The 17842-nt window shown below is 29.2% G+C and overlaps 1 protein-coding gene across 5 annotated transcripts; it reads right to left on the bottom strand.

The window, feature by feature from the left end:
* Positions 1 to 4570: 4570 nt before the first annotated feature.
* LOC136969090 (putative ferric-chelate reductase 1 homolog) lies at positions 4571 to 17385 on the bottom strand. 5 transcript variants are annotated; one of them, XM_067263187.1, is made up of 17 exons: positions 17054 to 17384; positions 16893 to 16959; positions 14289 to 14475; positions 14055 to 14197; positions 13893 to 13984; positions 13726 to 13816; positions 13320 to 13523; positions 12245 to 12349; positions 10413 to 10575; positions 10232 to 10333; positions 10045 to 10160; positions 7909 to 7995; positions 7782 to 7841; positions 7614 to 7713; positions 7398 to 7538; positions 7255 to 7322; positions 4571 to 5911 (listed from the first exon to the last, which is right to left on the bottom strand). In XM_067263187.1, exons 3-17 carry the CDS (start codon positions 14470 to 14472, stop codon positions 5819 to 5821), a joined length of 1749 nt encoding a protein of 582 aa, XP_067119288.1. In that variant the 5' UTR covers positions 14473 to 14475; positions 16893 to 16959; positions 17054 to 17384; the 3' UTR covers positions 4571 to 5818. The 5 variants fall into 5 exon arrangements, with proteins under 5 accessions (XP_067119288.1, XP_067119291.1, XP_067119289.1 ...); XM_067263190.1 differs by lacking the exon at positions 16893 to 16959 and having other exon boundaries at positions 17064 to 17385; XM_067263188.1 differs by lacking the exon at positions 16893 to 16959.
* Between the last annotated feature and the right edge of the window lie 457 nt (positions 17386 to 17842).

The raw sequence follows: 17842 nt of genomic DNA, 5'->3' as shown, positions 1-17842 counted from the left end.
TAGCATAACAGGGAATGGCCCCATCCTGTTATGATAATGGCTAAACTTAAAATTCTAAAATACAGTAAAAGTTGTGTAAACCAAAACAGGTTTCTTTTAAAATAGAAAGTCACTTCGTTGTGAAGAATTTTTCCATTAAAATATGTTTTCGTTTTATTCGGGTTCCGTTTTGGACAAGTTTTACTGTACTTTGAAAATACCAGACTCTCAAATTTAAAATTTGGTAATTTTCTTTAATTTCTTAAAAATTTATTTAAATATAATTATACCTTACACAAATTTTAAACTTTTCTAATTACATTCAAAAACTTCTCTTAACTTTCTCAGAATAAAAAGAAATCGATAGAAGAAGTAGAAAATCGTCAAAATAAGAAGCGAAGAAAAAAACCACCGCATTTTATAAAAAATACAGGGGAAAAAATTAAAATTTCCATTTTAAAATCAAGTATTGAGAAAATGCCGTTTTAAAAACCTTTGCCTTGTTTGAAAACGTTATTCTAAACCTTTTCTCTCAATTTTTCTTCTTTCCTATTAAATCGCAACTTTTCTTCTTCTTTCTTAAAAGAAGAATCCCTCAAGACAAAACTGTAGTATTGACTTTTTCCCCCCTGTATTTTTTTTTATTTCTAGATGCTTTGGGCAACATCTGGCGTTGGCAGCAAACTTCTTCCCACTTTTTCACTCCCCCCTTTCGTATCAAAACTTAAAAATTAATATGGCTTATCGTTGATACTGTTTCTGCAACAAGTTATGAGTAATGTTGGTTTGTTCCCTTGTTACTTTTCCCCCTCTTTCAGAATGATACATGATTTGTTTCATTATGTATTTTTATTATTGTTTCCTTTGTAAAATAAAGGGAAAGAATGGAAATTTTATTTTAAGAAAGTGCAATTAATCTGTTTTCTGGTTTTGAAATAATTTTTTTTACAATCTGTACTTTTTTTAATATTTATCTATTTTTTCTCAAATTTTCTTGCGATTTATCACAAAAACTTATACCTAAGTTTTGCTAAATCTGTTATTGAATTATATTTTTTAAATAAATATTTAAAAGTATACATAATGCTTCCATCTATGTTTAAATGTTCCAGTCTTTAATATAAGTTCTTCAACCTTTCAGTAATTTGATAGATAATAATATTATCAAAGGAGGTCGCGATCTACATATTAGAAAATCATATCAGTTACCATAACCATTTGCTTGTCATTACAAAATATTTTATTAACTCTCATTAATCTTGCAAGCAATCCTTTAAAATTAACATTATTCATAATTATTATGGTAATAATTACAAAATATTAATTTTAAATAAAGTACAGTAATTTAATTTTGTATTCATATTCTTCTAGAAGAGCTATTTTAGTTTACAACTCAATTTTGATAATTATACACCCTTAAAAACTTCAACATCATCATTCTTTATAACATTATCCACATCTGTTTATTGCAAGATAAAAATTTACTTTAAAAATTTCCTCTGATATAACTCACTACCATTTATCTTGATATCAACTATAGTAATTTATTTTATTTTTTGGGCCAATCTTTGATACTTTAAAAGGTTATCTACAATAATTTACCATGCTGCAAGCAGCTTTCATAATTTAGATAAAATCTTCAACAAAATGTCTATTTTTTTACACTTAATAACAATAAAAAAAATCCCTGATGTACCCTTAAAGCCGTGGCCTAATGTGTTAGTTACGGGAATAAATTAATTATAATGCAACCACCACTAATATATTGAATTCTTAAAAATTTCCTATAAAATGCCATCTGAAACTAGCAAGTCGAAGAAAATTAAATTAAGAAATTTTCTTCCGGTTAAATCAACAAGAAGGTAAAGTTAAAAAATTTTTTTAAAAAAATTTAATAAAACTTCGACTAATTAAGTTGTTTAAGAGTTTGTAACTGCGTTGTTGTATGTGTTCGATCGAAGAACAAATTGCGGTTAAGTAACATGGCTAAGATTACTTTCGATATAGGAACAGCTTGCCTATAGAAGGATTTTGACAGGTTTAACAACTCTGTACAACGCTGATAACAATTTAAGGATACAGTACTGCAACTACACATTCATCAATCACAACAGATGTATGTCATTAGCAGATCTTATCACCATTTAACATGTGCTTATATGGATGCAAATGTTAAACACGCATTAATAGAGAAGTTTAACTTATTCGATGAGGATGTAACACAAGATTATTACGTATTTATAGCAAATTTGCATTAATATCAGGCATTATTATTTAGTGTACAGTGTTTGCAACACCTTTACAAGTTTTCGACAGAATTTGAAATCGAATATTTTTGTGGTGACCTGCTTTAACTTGTTAATGATAACTGCGTGATCGATTTGGTATAAAAGTGAAAATTCGTAACACTTGCAACAGTAAATGGTATTATTGCAAGTCGTGAGTCAAGTGTAGCAATGATCTATACATTAAGAGGAATACTTTGCAGCAATTTATATACGTGTGCAGTTATTTGATAGTTTTTGCAATTGTTTTGAAACTTATAACGATTTAAATTAATGAAGTACGTAAGTTTAGCAAAACTATAATATAAAAATGTTTAAGTATTAATCAATTTACTTGTACTGGATGTATTATAGATTTAAAATAAAATGTCTTCAAAAACTCTTTATAAATACATTATTTTTAATCGAAATTCTCAGTTTAACGCATTTTTTTTATTTTTTATTTTTTTTATTTTTATACCGTGAAACCAATAGTCACTTTGCTGTAACTATTTATTAGTATGAACGTTGGTTGGATTTCTCGCTGTATATCCTTGTTGTCTTGGCAACTCGGGTCAATATCCAAGGGATTTCTAGAAAAAGCAACTGGCCAACAATCACCAGTCGAAGAAAAACGAATAAAACAAACCTAGTAAAGAGAAAAAAAAAAAAAAAAAAAACCTGTCGCTCCGAACAACTGATTACATTGACCAACGACAAAAATAGGACAATACAGTAGATTGTTTCGCTGATCCAATTTTTCTTTATCGAATTTCGGTAAATAATTTTCTATGAAGTAAATATTGAGTTTAATACACGTTTAATCATTGAACTAGATGTAAACGAATTCGTTTTGTTTCTCGTAAATGCTATACAAGAAAAGCTGCATAAAAATAACGCGAAATTCAAACTCGTATCCCCGTGAGAGTTCGCCTTATACGAGAACCCAGTTAAAATAGTTGGATACTTCTCTCCTTTAGACGGTATCCTGTTACATTTGTGAGCTTTAGAGAAATAGGAAAAAACAGCAGAAAGCTTTATTGCCACTCACGTAAAAACTTCGTCGCGTCTGGGATTAAATAATGGAACCTGTCCAATACCAGATCGCTTTACAAATACGTGCACGATCATATATATGAGAGATGACTTCAGAGTCGGGAACTCCCATTATAGTCCTTTTCTCTGGATCGGGAACTAAGTTAGGCTATTAACTAACTTACTGTGTGATATATTAAAGATTAAAGTGTCTCCTAAATAAATAAAAAGTTTTATATGTATAAAATTAAATTAAACTATAAAATTATATATATATATATATATATATATATATATATATATATATATATTTATTTATTTATTTATTTATTTAGCACGGCTCGTATTTGGTAGTAATTTAAAGCTAAATTGAGTAAATTGAGAATAAATACACCAGAGGCTTCAATGTTATCAATTAAAACACCTAAATAAATTTTATATTTTAATTTCTTATCTAATTTAAAATAAATAAATAAATTACATAAATAATGAGCTTACATTACTGAAAGTTCTGTTCCTCCATTTTTAAATTTATAATTTCATTGATAAAAAAGGCCCATTCGGTAAACTTATCGCGCACATATATAACTTGAAAAATAAGTTTTTATATTAAATTCGATCAATTTTTTCCTCTAATTTAAACATTTAATTAAACAGAACGTTGATAAACCGGACATTAAATGTTACAAATACTCTATTAGTTGTAACAGTTCGACTTAGCGCATGGTTAATTAAGCCTAAACGATGTTTTACGATTTTAATTAAGTAAAACGTCGATTATCCGTAAACACGAACGTAATTATGTAAAGTATTAACAAACGTAAGTAATTAATTATATTTTTTTAAAAATATTCAGAAAACTTTCGGTTATACAAATCAATTTTCATGTTTTAAATTTATTTTATTATTATTATTTTTTTTAAATGTTTGTAATTTCCAGGAGGCGTTGTTGTTGGTTAATTTAATTGCGGTTATTTAAACTACGAAGTTTACGAAGAGAAGTGAACTTTTTAAGGTGTTTTTTAACGAAAGAAACGGGTTTGTGTTTATTCTATGTATTAAATTCTACTTATTTATCAATCTGCGATTCATATTGCAATTGACAGCGTTATAAATCAATAAAAATATCAACTACAAAAACACTCACTGTCTTCGATTGATTGGGATAGTGTACTTTCTGACGTCAATTTGACGTCATTACTTAAGTTTTACAATGAGAAACGGCAAAGAATGACGTCAAATTTACGTAGACATTCGCACCAACCCTAACCTGTACAGAACTTTAAACAAGATTTACACAAACAGATGAATTTTATTATGACTTCCCTTTAAATGTTACAAATACACACAATGATTTTTACATAACCATATGAGAAAATGATGATTACATAATATTTCTTAAATATAGCCTGAGGGAAAATATCCATTTGAATGCATTAAGAAAAAGCATTTCCCAACATAAAGGTAAATTTAATTTTTCTTCTGTTTTTCATCTACTGGGAATTGTCATTTACCCCAAGGCATCCATGAGATTGCACTTCCCTTGGGAGACGCTGGTGGAGATGGGCTAGTTCAGGATCACATCTCGATCTCTAGAGTATAACTGTCCCAGAAGCTGACTTGTCTTTTGCTTGCCATCAAAAAGATTTGGGATTTGACTTTGTCTTTTTTTTTTTTTTTTAAGTAGTATCCTATAAATTTATGCTGCAGCTATTTTTGGCACATTTAATTTGGTTTTATAACAGATTTATAAAACTTTGCATCATGGAAAATTAAATGCACTTGTAAACTAGATAAAATACAGCTTTAACAGTTAATTTGACTGCTATTTTTTTAAGAAAGTTTCAAATTTTGGCAATATCCAGGCCAAAATTTGATATATTCCTCCCTCTTTTGTTTAGTCGTGTAGTTTGTGGCACTGGAAAATATAAGATTTCTTCACAGAAAAAACAAAAATGACCACATTATAGTAAATGGAGCTCCCGAGGGAGCAAATCATTTAACCTAGAAGGTTTCTTTTCGAATTAATGCCACAGTGCTAAAAGAAAATTAATCAATAAAAATTGTCTTTCTTTATTTAAGAGAGTGATTAATTCAGAATTGCCATTATACAGATTTCATCTGTGATAAGACGTGCAAACTCTAACTTAGAATCGGATCTAGAAATAAAAATTGTATCTTGAATTACTAATACCAGGTACACATATACCGGTATACCTGAACAGGCGGATCGAAAAAACTTACATTTCTGACATGCACATGTTCGGGTTTATTGGTATGTGCATACTCGGGTTAACCTATTATATGTATTAAAATTTAGAGAAGTTGAGGTAGTGATTTTTTGTTACTGATATGGATTGAATACAAGTTACATTACTTACTGTTTGAGCATTTAAAAAAATATATATATCATAATTTAAAAGTATTAAAAAAGTTCTGCTTGTGCAATGATTATAATTAAATATTAATTTCTACATATTTATGCAGTATACACAATGAAATGGCAACAGGTACTATGGTTTAATTTAAGTTAGTAATGATCAGTTCAGACATATTATCAATACTAATGCTGCAACCACTGAACCGGTCACTGTTATGTATATTCCAAGCATAAATCTTCGAAATCCTCCACCCTAGTAAAGAAAAGGATAATTAAATTAATTTTTTTATACTATATTCTAATTAAACTGAAGTGTTTTCAATCGGTTTTCTACAAAAACAATATGCTTAATGCTAAATGATTGCTGGATTATATCGGGTTATATTAATGCTAATATTAATAATTAAACGTTAAGTAATTTGACCTAGAAATAGGCATTAGGTGCCGTCAAGAGATGGCACCTAACAGCAAATTACTTAACATTTAATTATTAATAGTAGTATTAATATAGCCTGATATAATCCTGCATTTGTTTGGTGTTAATCTTAAAGATTGGATTATACAATGTCTATATTTGTGTAATAATAATATGCTAAATTAGTAAATAAATAATGGATTCATCAATTACTATATATAATTAAAAACATTAATTATATAATATATTGACATAGATAAACATCTAATATAAATTTAAGTCTAATGATTTCATTTTTTTCTTTAATGTCGAGTGTAAAAAAAGCCTCTAGATCTTAAGTGAAAAAAAATTAATAGACCCAGACTGGGTACAAGCTTTTTTGATTGACATGCTGAGGCCACTATTGGCTCTGGGTCCTGGCTCAGCCAAACCGCTTTACATCACTGTAGTTCCATTGCTGCACATAGCGTATTTCTGATCCTCCCCTAATGGCAGAAGTGGCACTAGGCAGTTAGCAAAGCTTCTATTGCATCAAGAATATTTTAAGCAAGTATATTCATACATGAAAAAGACACTTTCTGAAGAACTCAATAGTACAAATGTCTAATTTTTAAAACTGAAGCAATATAAGTATTAAAAATTCAATATTATAGTTCAAACATCTGTTCAATTATAATATTACATAATAAAATCTAATTGAAGTGGTTGGTTCAAGAAAGAAATATAAAAGAAAAACTAAATTATATTCAAAGTATGACTGTTCAAAGTCCCTGGATATATATCCTTATGTTGTGTGCAAAAGATCTGGTCAATCTTAGGATTTTAATTCAACATTACGAATTTTCTTTCAAGATATTGTTATCCAAGTTGTTTTTTTTTTCTTGTTATTGTGATGCTTCTAAAGACCTAATTAATCAATGAATTCACAAGTTTTAGACAAAACATTGCTTCAAGCCCAACAGCTATGCCTTTCATATCAAACAGATTGACATTATTCAATGAGTTATCTAATGAGCTGTAACACTAAACATAATAATCACAGTATTGTGGAGGAACAAATTTCAGAGTCAAGTGGCAGACTTTCTTGGCTTTAAGAGGCAAGTGAACATTATGCTTTGGAGTTGAATTACACATATCTTAACCGAAACTTAAGTATAATTATATAGAAATATAAATCTTACTGGTGCATCCCTAATAACTTCTGGTTCTCTATTTTGCCCCAGCTGATGCATTTTAATTTCATTTTTATCTATCAAAATAAAAAAAAAGATAAGGATAAATTATATTTCATGTATTTAAAAATATAATTTAAAATTAGTTTTACCTTTCCTGTCCATAATGCATGTATGAAACAACATAATGATGTGAAATATAAAATGAAATCCAATAAATCCTATCAATATCCAATAAAAATAATCTTCAAGATTAGCTTCTTCTAATGGAACAGCAAAAAATATGGTAATAACTAAAAAAATAAAATATTTTAGAGGACAAATTTCACGTAAATTTGTAAAATTTTATCAAGACGAACTTATTTTACCTGCAGTAATTTGAGTGCAGTTTCCAATAAACCAATGTAACCAATTAAACACCGGCCTCTGTGAAGAGTTTGGACTGGGTCGAGCAAGACCGGCAATCATCTATAATTATTATTATTTTAGAAATGTTCTGCCTGCATCAGTTTTCCAAGAGAAAAAATAATTCGTACCTGCACAATTATTAATCCTGTAGTTACAACTCCCAAGATAGGATGAGGATTATCTGGTACCTAAGATAAATAAATTTTCCATATTTATTTAGAAAATTAAACAATACATTTTAGAACATTTACTAACCTCACTCCATCCTTCTTTATGCTTAAAAATTACCACAAATGCTGCTATGACTAGAGATACACTGAGGAGCATTATGGCACGATGAGTCTAAATATAAATTATTGATTTTAGTTACTCATTTTAGAAAATTATTTCTTTAAGAATCTGATTTTTCAATCTTTCCTTGTCATTCTAAAGAAAATATAAGCTCAACACTTATTATATTAAATAATTATACAATCAAAATGAATGACAAATGATGACAAATTCCGTAAATTATAAATATTTTAATAAAAAGTATTTATAATTCTCAACTAATAATAAATAAAAATGAAATTTTTAGCTGTATTGGAAGAGCAAAAAGAATAACTTTTCTAAAGCAGGATTTACACTTACGAGTAACTTGTATGAGAAATCATATCATAAACAGACAACAAATCTATGAGCTATCATTCATGCATTTGATTTCTCATACTCTTATATGAGTTATTTGTAAGTGTAAACACAATGTGAAATCTGACTGTAAATACACAATAATTAAATTACAGTACTTATATAAATTGTTTTGGTTATGAATTGTGTTTTAAAAAGACACTGTTAAATGTATTTTTGCTAAACTGATCTGTAAATTTTATAAGTATTTATTGTGTGGTAGTATATAAATTGTAAAATTCAGAAAAATTCTCAATGGAGACAGATGTTTTCAACTGCCGCATAATGATGGTGACTTGAACTTGTAATAGTTGAAAACATTCGTCTCTAATTATTTTGCACAGATCTGTAACTTGTGTATGTGTATGTACAATTAATAAATTATTACATTTTAGTTTTATGCATTTGTTCTACAATAATTTATGTTTAGATTGTTAGAACTGCATTCTGATTATCTTTTCAACTTATTAAATATTTCACTAATGCTTAATTTGGCTCATCAGCAACACTTCGATTACAAGGCAAGTCAAGCATTGGTAGCAGTATTTACTGATAGGAGAGGCCGATATTTATATTTGCAACTAAATAATTACACATTGAAATACTGTATTTATAAAGCTATTTATATAATATAATTGATGACTTTATAAAATACTTCATCATGCTCCATAGAAACAATAGAATTTAGACTTCAAGTTAGCATTTCTTGATTTTACATCAATTTTTTAATTACATACCTGAATGCAATTTGGATTTAACATTCACACTATAAAAGAGTATTGGGTCATTTTTGTGTCCATATTTTGCACTTGCTGCACTATTGTTCAAATAAAAAAGGGGCTAGATTATACTGTTTTTATCATTCCATTCATTTTCATCATCTATTGATAGTATAATATGAATTTAAAGAAGGTGCCATTAAATTTTTATATTAGACAAGTAATAGAAGACATTACTTTATCTGAGGGAGATTCTTCCCAGAAAAACTTTTTACAAGAAATTGACCCCTATTTAGGTCTTAAAAATGTGAAGAAACCTGGAAAACTACTAATCTTACTCATCATAATTGATTTTTATCAACATTTTTGCAAAACCCTATTCTTAGTTTGCCTTATTTTTATGCTGAAATCTGCTAGTATCTCTTGAGAAAATTTTAAATAGGAGTTTCACTATATATTATATCTTATAATAATCATTAAACTTGTTTGTAACAGCTGGAGGCCAAGCAGTTAAGCAGGCAAGTGACCTAGGATTGAATCCTGACTGGTCAAAAAAATGCCAGAAATTTGTCACGGGTGGTCTATCCAGATGTTGGGCCCCAACCCTCACTACCTGGCGTGTGCCTGGTTAAACCCATAATAGACTTGCTAAAAAGACCCTCTTAGTGCCCACAAGATGGAAAGAGTTTTAAAAAGAAAATTCTTTTTTTTTCCCCAACAAAATAGCCTTAATTGTTTTAAATTTATCTCGAGTGTTAGAAGTCTCAGCAGGATGACTTCATAATAAGTGATATTTCCTATTGTTGTGAGGGATTTAAATTCAAATTTAGTCTAGCTCCAGTACTGTTGAGATATTTCTGTGAATAGGTCAGGATTTTCATGGATTTTGATTCAATAATGTAGTTTTTTTGCCTGTACTTATGCTAAATTGGACAAGAATTGTAAATCACTTATTTATAATGAAAAATTTGAAGTCAAATAAATACATTACAAAAACAAAACTTACCGCAAACCAAATTTTTGACTTGCATAACGTAGAACCTTCCCAAACCTGCTTATAATATCGAGCTAACAAGATTCCAATGCTTACCAAACCGATCCAAGTGGCTACCATAAATGAACCTATTAAAAAGCATTGTCATCAGAATTTACATAACTCAAGTATTTTAATTAGTTTTTTGTATATTAATTACCATGAATCTTGACTAAAAGGGATGACTTTCCTCGTACAATAGAAACTGTATTTAAATTTACTGGGTTAATTGACGCCAGGTGTTGTGTATGCTTTTCTTTAACTATAAAGTAAAAGTCAAGAATTTTATATCTAAAAAATATCTTCTATTATATTATTATTAAAATATATTACACTTATACCTTTATTTACTCCTAGTGACCCTTTAGCCAGTAACAAATAATAGTTTTTATTTAATAAATCAAAATTAGCATCTTTTACTCTCATAGAAAAGCTATGCTTCCATTTACAAGTCAACACCCCATTCTCATAATATCCAGATTCTTCGATTATGTTTTCTTTGGGCTGTAAAAGACTTTTTATGAAATAACTCAAAGATATTTTATTTTTATCAGCAAAAATAGTAACTATTTTAACACGAATTATAAGAAGATATTTTAGAAAGTTTATAAATAAAGTTATCATACCTCAGAAACTAGTTATTCCAAAGCCAAAATTAGTAGCATGCTTTATAGAATATTTAAGAATAAAGATTCCTATCACCAAGAATATCCCCATTGATTTACAGTAAGGAAACTCCTTTCAAAGAGAAAAGCATTAAAATATATAATTAATATTTGTAAATTTAGTTTCTAGTGATATGAGGATACACTTTTATTGTATACTTCTCCAATAACTAACAATACTTGAATGCAAATAACAATAAAGTTTATATATTGTCTGTGTAACTGATCATGTAATTCATACTTCATTGCATACAAAATTAAACTTTTTTAGGTCTCTCACCCACTATATTGTTTATGTAATGAAAGCAAAAGACAGTAAGAGGAAAATTACAACTTTTAGCAGTGCAGTTGGCAGCAGTCCCTTAGAACAATTAGATACATTTCTATCCTTGTCCAGTTCATTTTATTTTTAATATAAAACAGTCCAGTGTAAAATAAAAGTATATACACTCAGCAGGCTATTGAAATTTTCATACAGGGCCAGAAGTAAGATGGACCCCTTCTACCTTTTTTCTTGAATGAATGAAATGTATAGAGGGGTTTTTTTATTAATAAATAGCAGTTTTTAACTACTAGGAACAACTATAGATCCCTAAGTTTTGTCTGACGGGGTCTGTAGTTAGGTCGGGACTCTCGAAAAGGGAAACTGGGGATTTTTCTCTAAAAATATCTCTCAACAATCCTGACCTTCAGATTTTAAAATTCTTGCACTTCATTATATCTCTACACAACGATGCTTATTAGCCACATGCATTCGTTATGCGGAGTTGTGGTTCCAAGTTTCATTCAGACATTTCTAAATTATTTATGAAAAGTTATATTTATTTAACCTTTAAATTTATTTTAACCTCAGTGAATCCAAAACTTTTACATTCTGTTTTGAATTATTTGTGCCAACTTTCAGTGTAATTCCACCTCCAGTCAGTTTGAAAATTTAACGTTATCTTGGAAGCTATTCAAGTAACCATTTAATATCATTAAACTGTTTTATATCCCTTAAAGAATAAGCAGGAGCGATGAATAATTGAGCTTAATGAAATCAATTTAAGTCAGTTTAAATTAATATAGTTAAATAAATATGCTGTTCTGTTGAGCAACAAATTACATCACTAGCAAAAGGAAGCAATTAAATAAAAGATATCGGCAGAAAAACTTTCTACTTAAGGTGATTTTTTAGACATTTTTTAAAAAATGTTTTTGCCATTAAATTCATTTAATTTTACAGATCTTTGAAAGCAAGAATCTTAATTATTTGTTTTGTTCCTTGAATAACTTATTGATTTGCACTTAAAAATAAATGAATTACTTATTTCTTCTTTGCTTAACAAGAGTTTTTTTTCCCCTCCTTTTCTTTTGTTTCAGGAACTGAGAGTGCTAAAAATAATTGATGCGGCTGACAATAATTAATCTAATTAATTTGTAAAGAATTAAAGATGAAAGAATTTTCTTCAGACATCTAATAAATAATGATTAGTAGAGTTAAATAAATAAAATTATTTGTCACTTACATTTCGGAGCAGTTCGTTACTTTTCTCTGGATTTGGAACGTTCCAACTCTGTTGAATGGTAATATTTTGTCCAGAGTAGATGCATTCAGTCACACTGTCGCTGCCCTAATGATTGAATTTAAAATTGTAATATATAAGTATATAAGCAATTATTTATTGTTATATCATCACAATGCAATTTTTAATCATATTTTTGACAATTTTTTAATTTAAAATATATGCTCTCCACCTCAAATTAGTAGTGTCTTGCCCCTGTACATCATACTTTTCCATTAGCAATAGAGTCATGCCAGTCATCTATCTAACTCCTTTAGGGGGAAATTTTTGAGTTGAAATAATGTGATTTCTGGTTTGAACCAGAAGTTTGTATATAGTTAATTGGGGCATCCTGCCCCTAATCTTTCCATATCTGGTCTCGGCTTTCGTCTAACTCCCTTCTTGAGATTAAGGAATGGCAGATGGATAGATAACAGTGGGAATTTATAGGTCTACAATTTTTCAAATTGCAGCCCAATAAAACATTCTTTTTCTTTGGGTTGTTATTTCTGCATAACATTGGATTGTGATTCCTGTTATCTATACAAGGAATAATCCAGTCTATTCTGTCTATAAGAGTACTGAGAGCAGAAATACTGGAAGTTTGGAATACTGAATGGAGTATGTAGAGCAGTGTGGGGCCCTATCTTTTCTCATGCTTCTCAACTTACAATGATTTAACAAGACTTAATGTGTTCAGAAACTGTTAACCATTGCTCAAATAGATGAAACAATACTAATTTCATTAAATTATTATAACTAATAGCAAACCTTGCTTTTAATATTAAATATTTAAATATTTTACTGCATCGTTGAATATTCAGAAAGTGTAAATTAAATCTTAAAATTCATTCTTGCATTTGCATGTATTCTTTTATGCTTGAGTTAACCTACATAATGAGTTAAAAAATCATTATACAAGTCAGCTCATTTTCACTTTGTTTGCTAGAGTAAGGTTTTTATTTAATTATTATGCATCTCTGTTTAACTTATACCATTTATATTTGCTATCACTTAATGTAAATTTTAAAATAATTACCATTTTTGAATCTTCAGACAGACCTATTGCGATCCATCCTGTAGAAGTTCCTAACGCACCCACCAATTCAAAAGTAATTGAATTCTTATCAGAATAGTAGGACAAAAACATGGTGCAATCAGATTTCTTTATACAATCATTAGGAAGGCCGAAACATCCTCTGCGTTGATCGCATTCATTATAAGAATGTACTTGCCGTTTTGCCTGGTTAGATAAACAATAAGCAAACAATCAATTACAAATTTTTTATTATATCTTTGTAGGTAGAAGTTTTTTTATGATGTTGTATATCTGATCTACTTTATATCCCTTATCATGCAACAGCTGCAGGAAATTTTATTAAATATGCATCACTGATAGAGTATAGCCCTATTAGAAGATAAAAATAAGACTCAAAATTACATACTCTCGAGAGATTTGAAGTTAACTTTGTTACTTTTATAACTCCTGATTCTATACCAGTCCAGTAAACATTAAAATTTTTAGCCACTGTAGCTCTGTAATTAATAATTTGAGTGTAATAATCTTTATTTAGTGCTTTATTTTACATATTTTGATATAGATTTCTCTTACCTGAATATAATTTCACCTTCAAAATCTGGTGGCGGTGTCCATTTGGTTGTAACAACAGTTTTACCATCTTTATTGATATGTGTAAGAGCATTCTGATTAAAGTTAGAGAATATAAATACTTTTAGACAGTTAATTTTATTTATTGAAAAGTAAAATACCTACATCTTTCTTATAAAAACAGTTTCTTGTTTGGCTTATTCCACTGCTAGCAAAGGTTCCGCTGACTATTTGATTTTTATTGCTATTCAATCGAGCCTGAAGGAAAAATCCTTGAAATTCTTCACCATTGAGATGATTTAATTTCACTAAATATTTTTTTAAAACCCAATTACTCTTTCTTGTCTCTACATATAGAAAGTTTATGTTGTTATAATTAAATTTTGGAGTGAAATTTACCTAGAAAGGAATTTTTATTTCTTATCGGCGTAACGGTCAGAAGATACGGAGATTTTGACTTTTGTGCTTTTGCTTTATGATTCAGAATCATATCTTGACAGGCTTTAATGGGTGCACCAGTGTCAAAACACCTACATGCAACAAAAGCTGCACACATTATGAGTAAATACCTCCACACAATCATTACCTAAGACACAAATTAATAACTATTAAATATGTAATTGTTATTTGGTCAAGTAAAAGAATTTCAGAAATGCAAATTTTTCGCTTCCTGTTATTTCAGGAACATAGCAAACTGAATTCAGTCACTTGAGGAGAAATAAGACATGCTTCATGCAGCATTTTTGTGGAACTCCAAAGTGAGATGATGCAATTTTAATAATTATTCATAATTGTTAGTCAAATCCGACACCTTGATAAATGGAATTTCTAGTCCGCAACCGGAAGACGGAGATTTCTCTGACCAAATATGCAAAATTTCATACACTGTATGCGAAAACAAGGACAGTTTTCAAGGTTGCAAATCTGTGTCATATATTTAAATTCTAAAATATTGCTCATGAAATGTTTTTTTATTGACATTTCAAAATAATAATTACAATATTTTAAGTATAGACACATTATTGACAAATACTGTCATAATAACTGGCATAAATCAACAATATAACTATAATTAATTTAATATTTTTAAATAATTAATAAAGAGAAAGGTATAAAAAATATTTAATATTTTATTAAATTTTTTATTATTTTTTTAAGGTAATAATTGAAAATGTCGATGTGTGATTGACAAACGAGGAAGTAATATAGAAATTTTACCTGTCGACCTAAGGTATCAAGGAAATAATAACCTAAAAAAAACGCATTTTTCTTTTCCAGTGAGTGGGCCAAACTTGTTTATATTGATTTTTGAAAAAATTACAGAACAAGGTTATATTATAAATTCCCATTTTTCTATTTATAAACTATTAAACATTTTTAACATAAATTTATTAAATACATCTGGCAGAAATAATTGCATTCTGTCCTTCCTGCATCATCATTGATAAACCTGTTACACTGGTTTGTATCAGGATAATATTTATGGTACATTAAATATCAGATAAAATTTTACTTAATAAACTTACTTAAATTTTTTAACAAAATTGCCTTAATGTAGGTAAAGCTAACTAAATTTAGATTTGATGGGGTAGATTTTTAAATTTGATATAGTGTCCCCCACACAATATTTTTACTGGTGATGCTGATTCAGTTTTTGGAGTGTAGAGCTATGAAGTTCTTTTTATAGTTTATAAGTAAAAACTTGTATGTCTTATTAGAGAAAAAAAACCAAAGAAAATAAGCGGTAGTCGTATTATTGCTAAGGAATTTAGCTTAAGGCATATACAACTAGTCAAACAAGATTAAAAATATCAGATTCAGTCGCCAACAAGTTGGCGATTTTGAAGTAGAAACTACAGATTAACTTAATTACATCCAACTTGGATAATCTTGTTTCTCTTTTCACTCAAAATCTCCAACATATGGCCAGTTTTTTCACGATAGCGTCAAATTTTAGGCTCGAAATCTGAAAAAATAGTGTCAATTTTAGGCTCGAAATCGCTAAAATAGTTCAGTTTTAGGCTGGAAATCTCAAGAATAGTGTCACTTTTTAGATACATAAACAGTTATTATCTTGTTATTCTTCCGTTAATACAAACGCAATTGTTACTTGTGTTAAATATGTGGTTCCTCTTGTCAAAGCTGGAAAACTATCAGAGGTCGTTACGTACTATTTAGAGCATAAAAAAGGTCGAGATACAGCGAAAAAGTAAAAGCAATAGAACGTTAGGTTGTCGATCTTCATAGTTTTTTAATCACAATGCAGTTTATCTGCATCAGTAAATCCTGCGTGTTGGCATTACAGACTCGAGTGCATATTTTCTCATAATTTAATTATCCATTACGTCCGATTCATAAACTATACCGACACGTAATATGCACGCAAGCGAGCGTTTAAATGTCAAAAAATTTGGGTGGAGTTATATATATATATAAATTGTGGAATGGCGCCAAGAATCGCCTTGTTTTATGCAGGTTCCATTGGTTTTAATGGAAAGTTTTTAAGAAACCACACGCGCTATTAACCTAAAACCTTTTAAAGACAAAGCTGCCCTGTTTACTATCACCTGTCCCAATTTTAATCGTTTCGATATATGATAGTATGAAGGGTGAAAGTATTGCTATATTTTTTTTAAAGAAAGTATTAATAGATCACACCCACTACATAACAGCTTTGTTAAATTCTCTCCGCATATATTCGTTAATAGAGCTCAAGGTTGATTATTTTCCACTTAAACGTACAAACAAAGCTCTAAATATCTTACTAAAAGCACCCCTAATAGGAGGTATTTCATAAACTAGAAGCCCCTACCTTATAGGATTCTTCAATTAATCAATATCCTGAAGCAATCCCTTTAACAAGAGGCCATTCTTAAATATAACTATAGGAATGAGGAAGTGTTAATGTAGTATATACGATTTTACGCTTAAATTCATCTTATATACTACAAAAATTACCTTTTCACTAACAGCAGAGCTGTATTTGTAAGTAGAGTTGCTTACCTTGTTCACCTTGTTTACTCCTTTTATCAATCTTCTATAGTGTCGACATACACAACAGCTCTGCTTTCTATCGGTTTCGAGTGTTGTATGTATTAATTTTTTATATACAGTGCTTTAGTGTAATAAAATTGCTTTCAACTCACAAAGAATACACAACTCACTTGAGCTCACCTTTTCTTAGTTTTTACCTGGTCGGTTATGTCATTCACCTGTTGAAAACTTAACTCTACTCTACAGTAGTGATGCCATCTGGTGTTTGTGTTAGAAATGAAACACGCACGCACACTAGAAACGTTCGATAAACACACCTTACACAAGATAAATTCAAAGTTTGCGGTGTTTAGTTTAAAAATTCTCTCCTTTCTTTCTTTCCTGGAAATACAGAAAGCCAGAACACAATAAATAAATTATCTCCAGTTGCGTAATTGCAGCTGACAATCGACGTCTGGGCCGATTTAGGTCATACTGACAACACGATTAGGTTGTATTCGTGAAGTGGTGTGCACGTGAGTAGGCTACACTGTGGCTTGAAAACACAAGAAAATCAGCTGTTTAAACTAACGTTGGTTGTCTTGTATCACTAAATACTCTGTCACGTTCTTATTTTTGAGCTACCTCCAATCGAAAAGTCGATTTTTTAATCACGATCCTGCGATCTAACAGCAAACACGAACATCTTGCTGAATAAATTGATATAAAAAGTGTAAATTAAAAAAGTGCTTCTGTTAAATAGTTTATTACGCTAACATTGACAAGTAATAAACAATATTTCAAATTTTTACAAGTTTTCGGCACATTTTTACTGCCTATTTTTTACTTTTTTATGAAAGGATACGCACTAAAAATACTAATAAAATGCCGTTCTATAAATTGACCAATATCGTAACAATCTAGATAAAATTTTTCCTATAACTAAACTATAATTCCCTACCTACTTGTGTGTCAGCATG

Source organism: Centruroides vittatus, unplaced genomic scaffold, assembly GCF_030686945.1.
Source record: "Centruroides vittatus isolate TY-2023 unplaced genomic scaffold, ASM3068694v2 contig_17, whole genome shotgun sequence".
Lineage (NCBI taxonomy): Eukaryota > Metazoa > Arthropoda > Arachnida > Scorpiones > Buthidae > Centruroides > Centruroides vittatus.
Note: the sequence above shows the minus strand (reverse complement) of the source record. Positions and strands in the feature narration are given on the sequence as shown.

What these genes read in the sequence shown, in the direction of transcription:
- LOC136969090 (XM_067263190.1), bottom strand. Translation starts at nt 14,472, where the DNA reads ATGATTGTGTGGAGGTATTTACTCATAATGTGTGCAGCTTTTGTTGCA. An exon ending in TGTCTGAAGATTCAAAAATG is followed by an intron (nt 12,350 to 13,319) that starts GTAATTATTTTA and finishes TTCAATCATTAG; the next exon opens with GGCAGCGACAGTGTGACTGA. An exon ending in ATGCATTATGGACAGGAAAG is followed by an intron (nt 7,323 to 7,397) that starts GTAAAACTAATT and finishes TTATTTTGATAG; the next exon opens with ATAAAAATGAAATTAAAATG.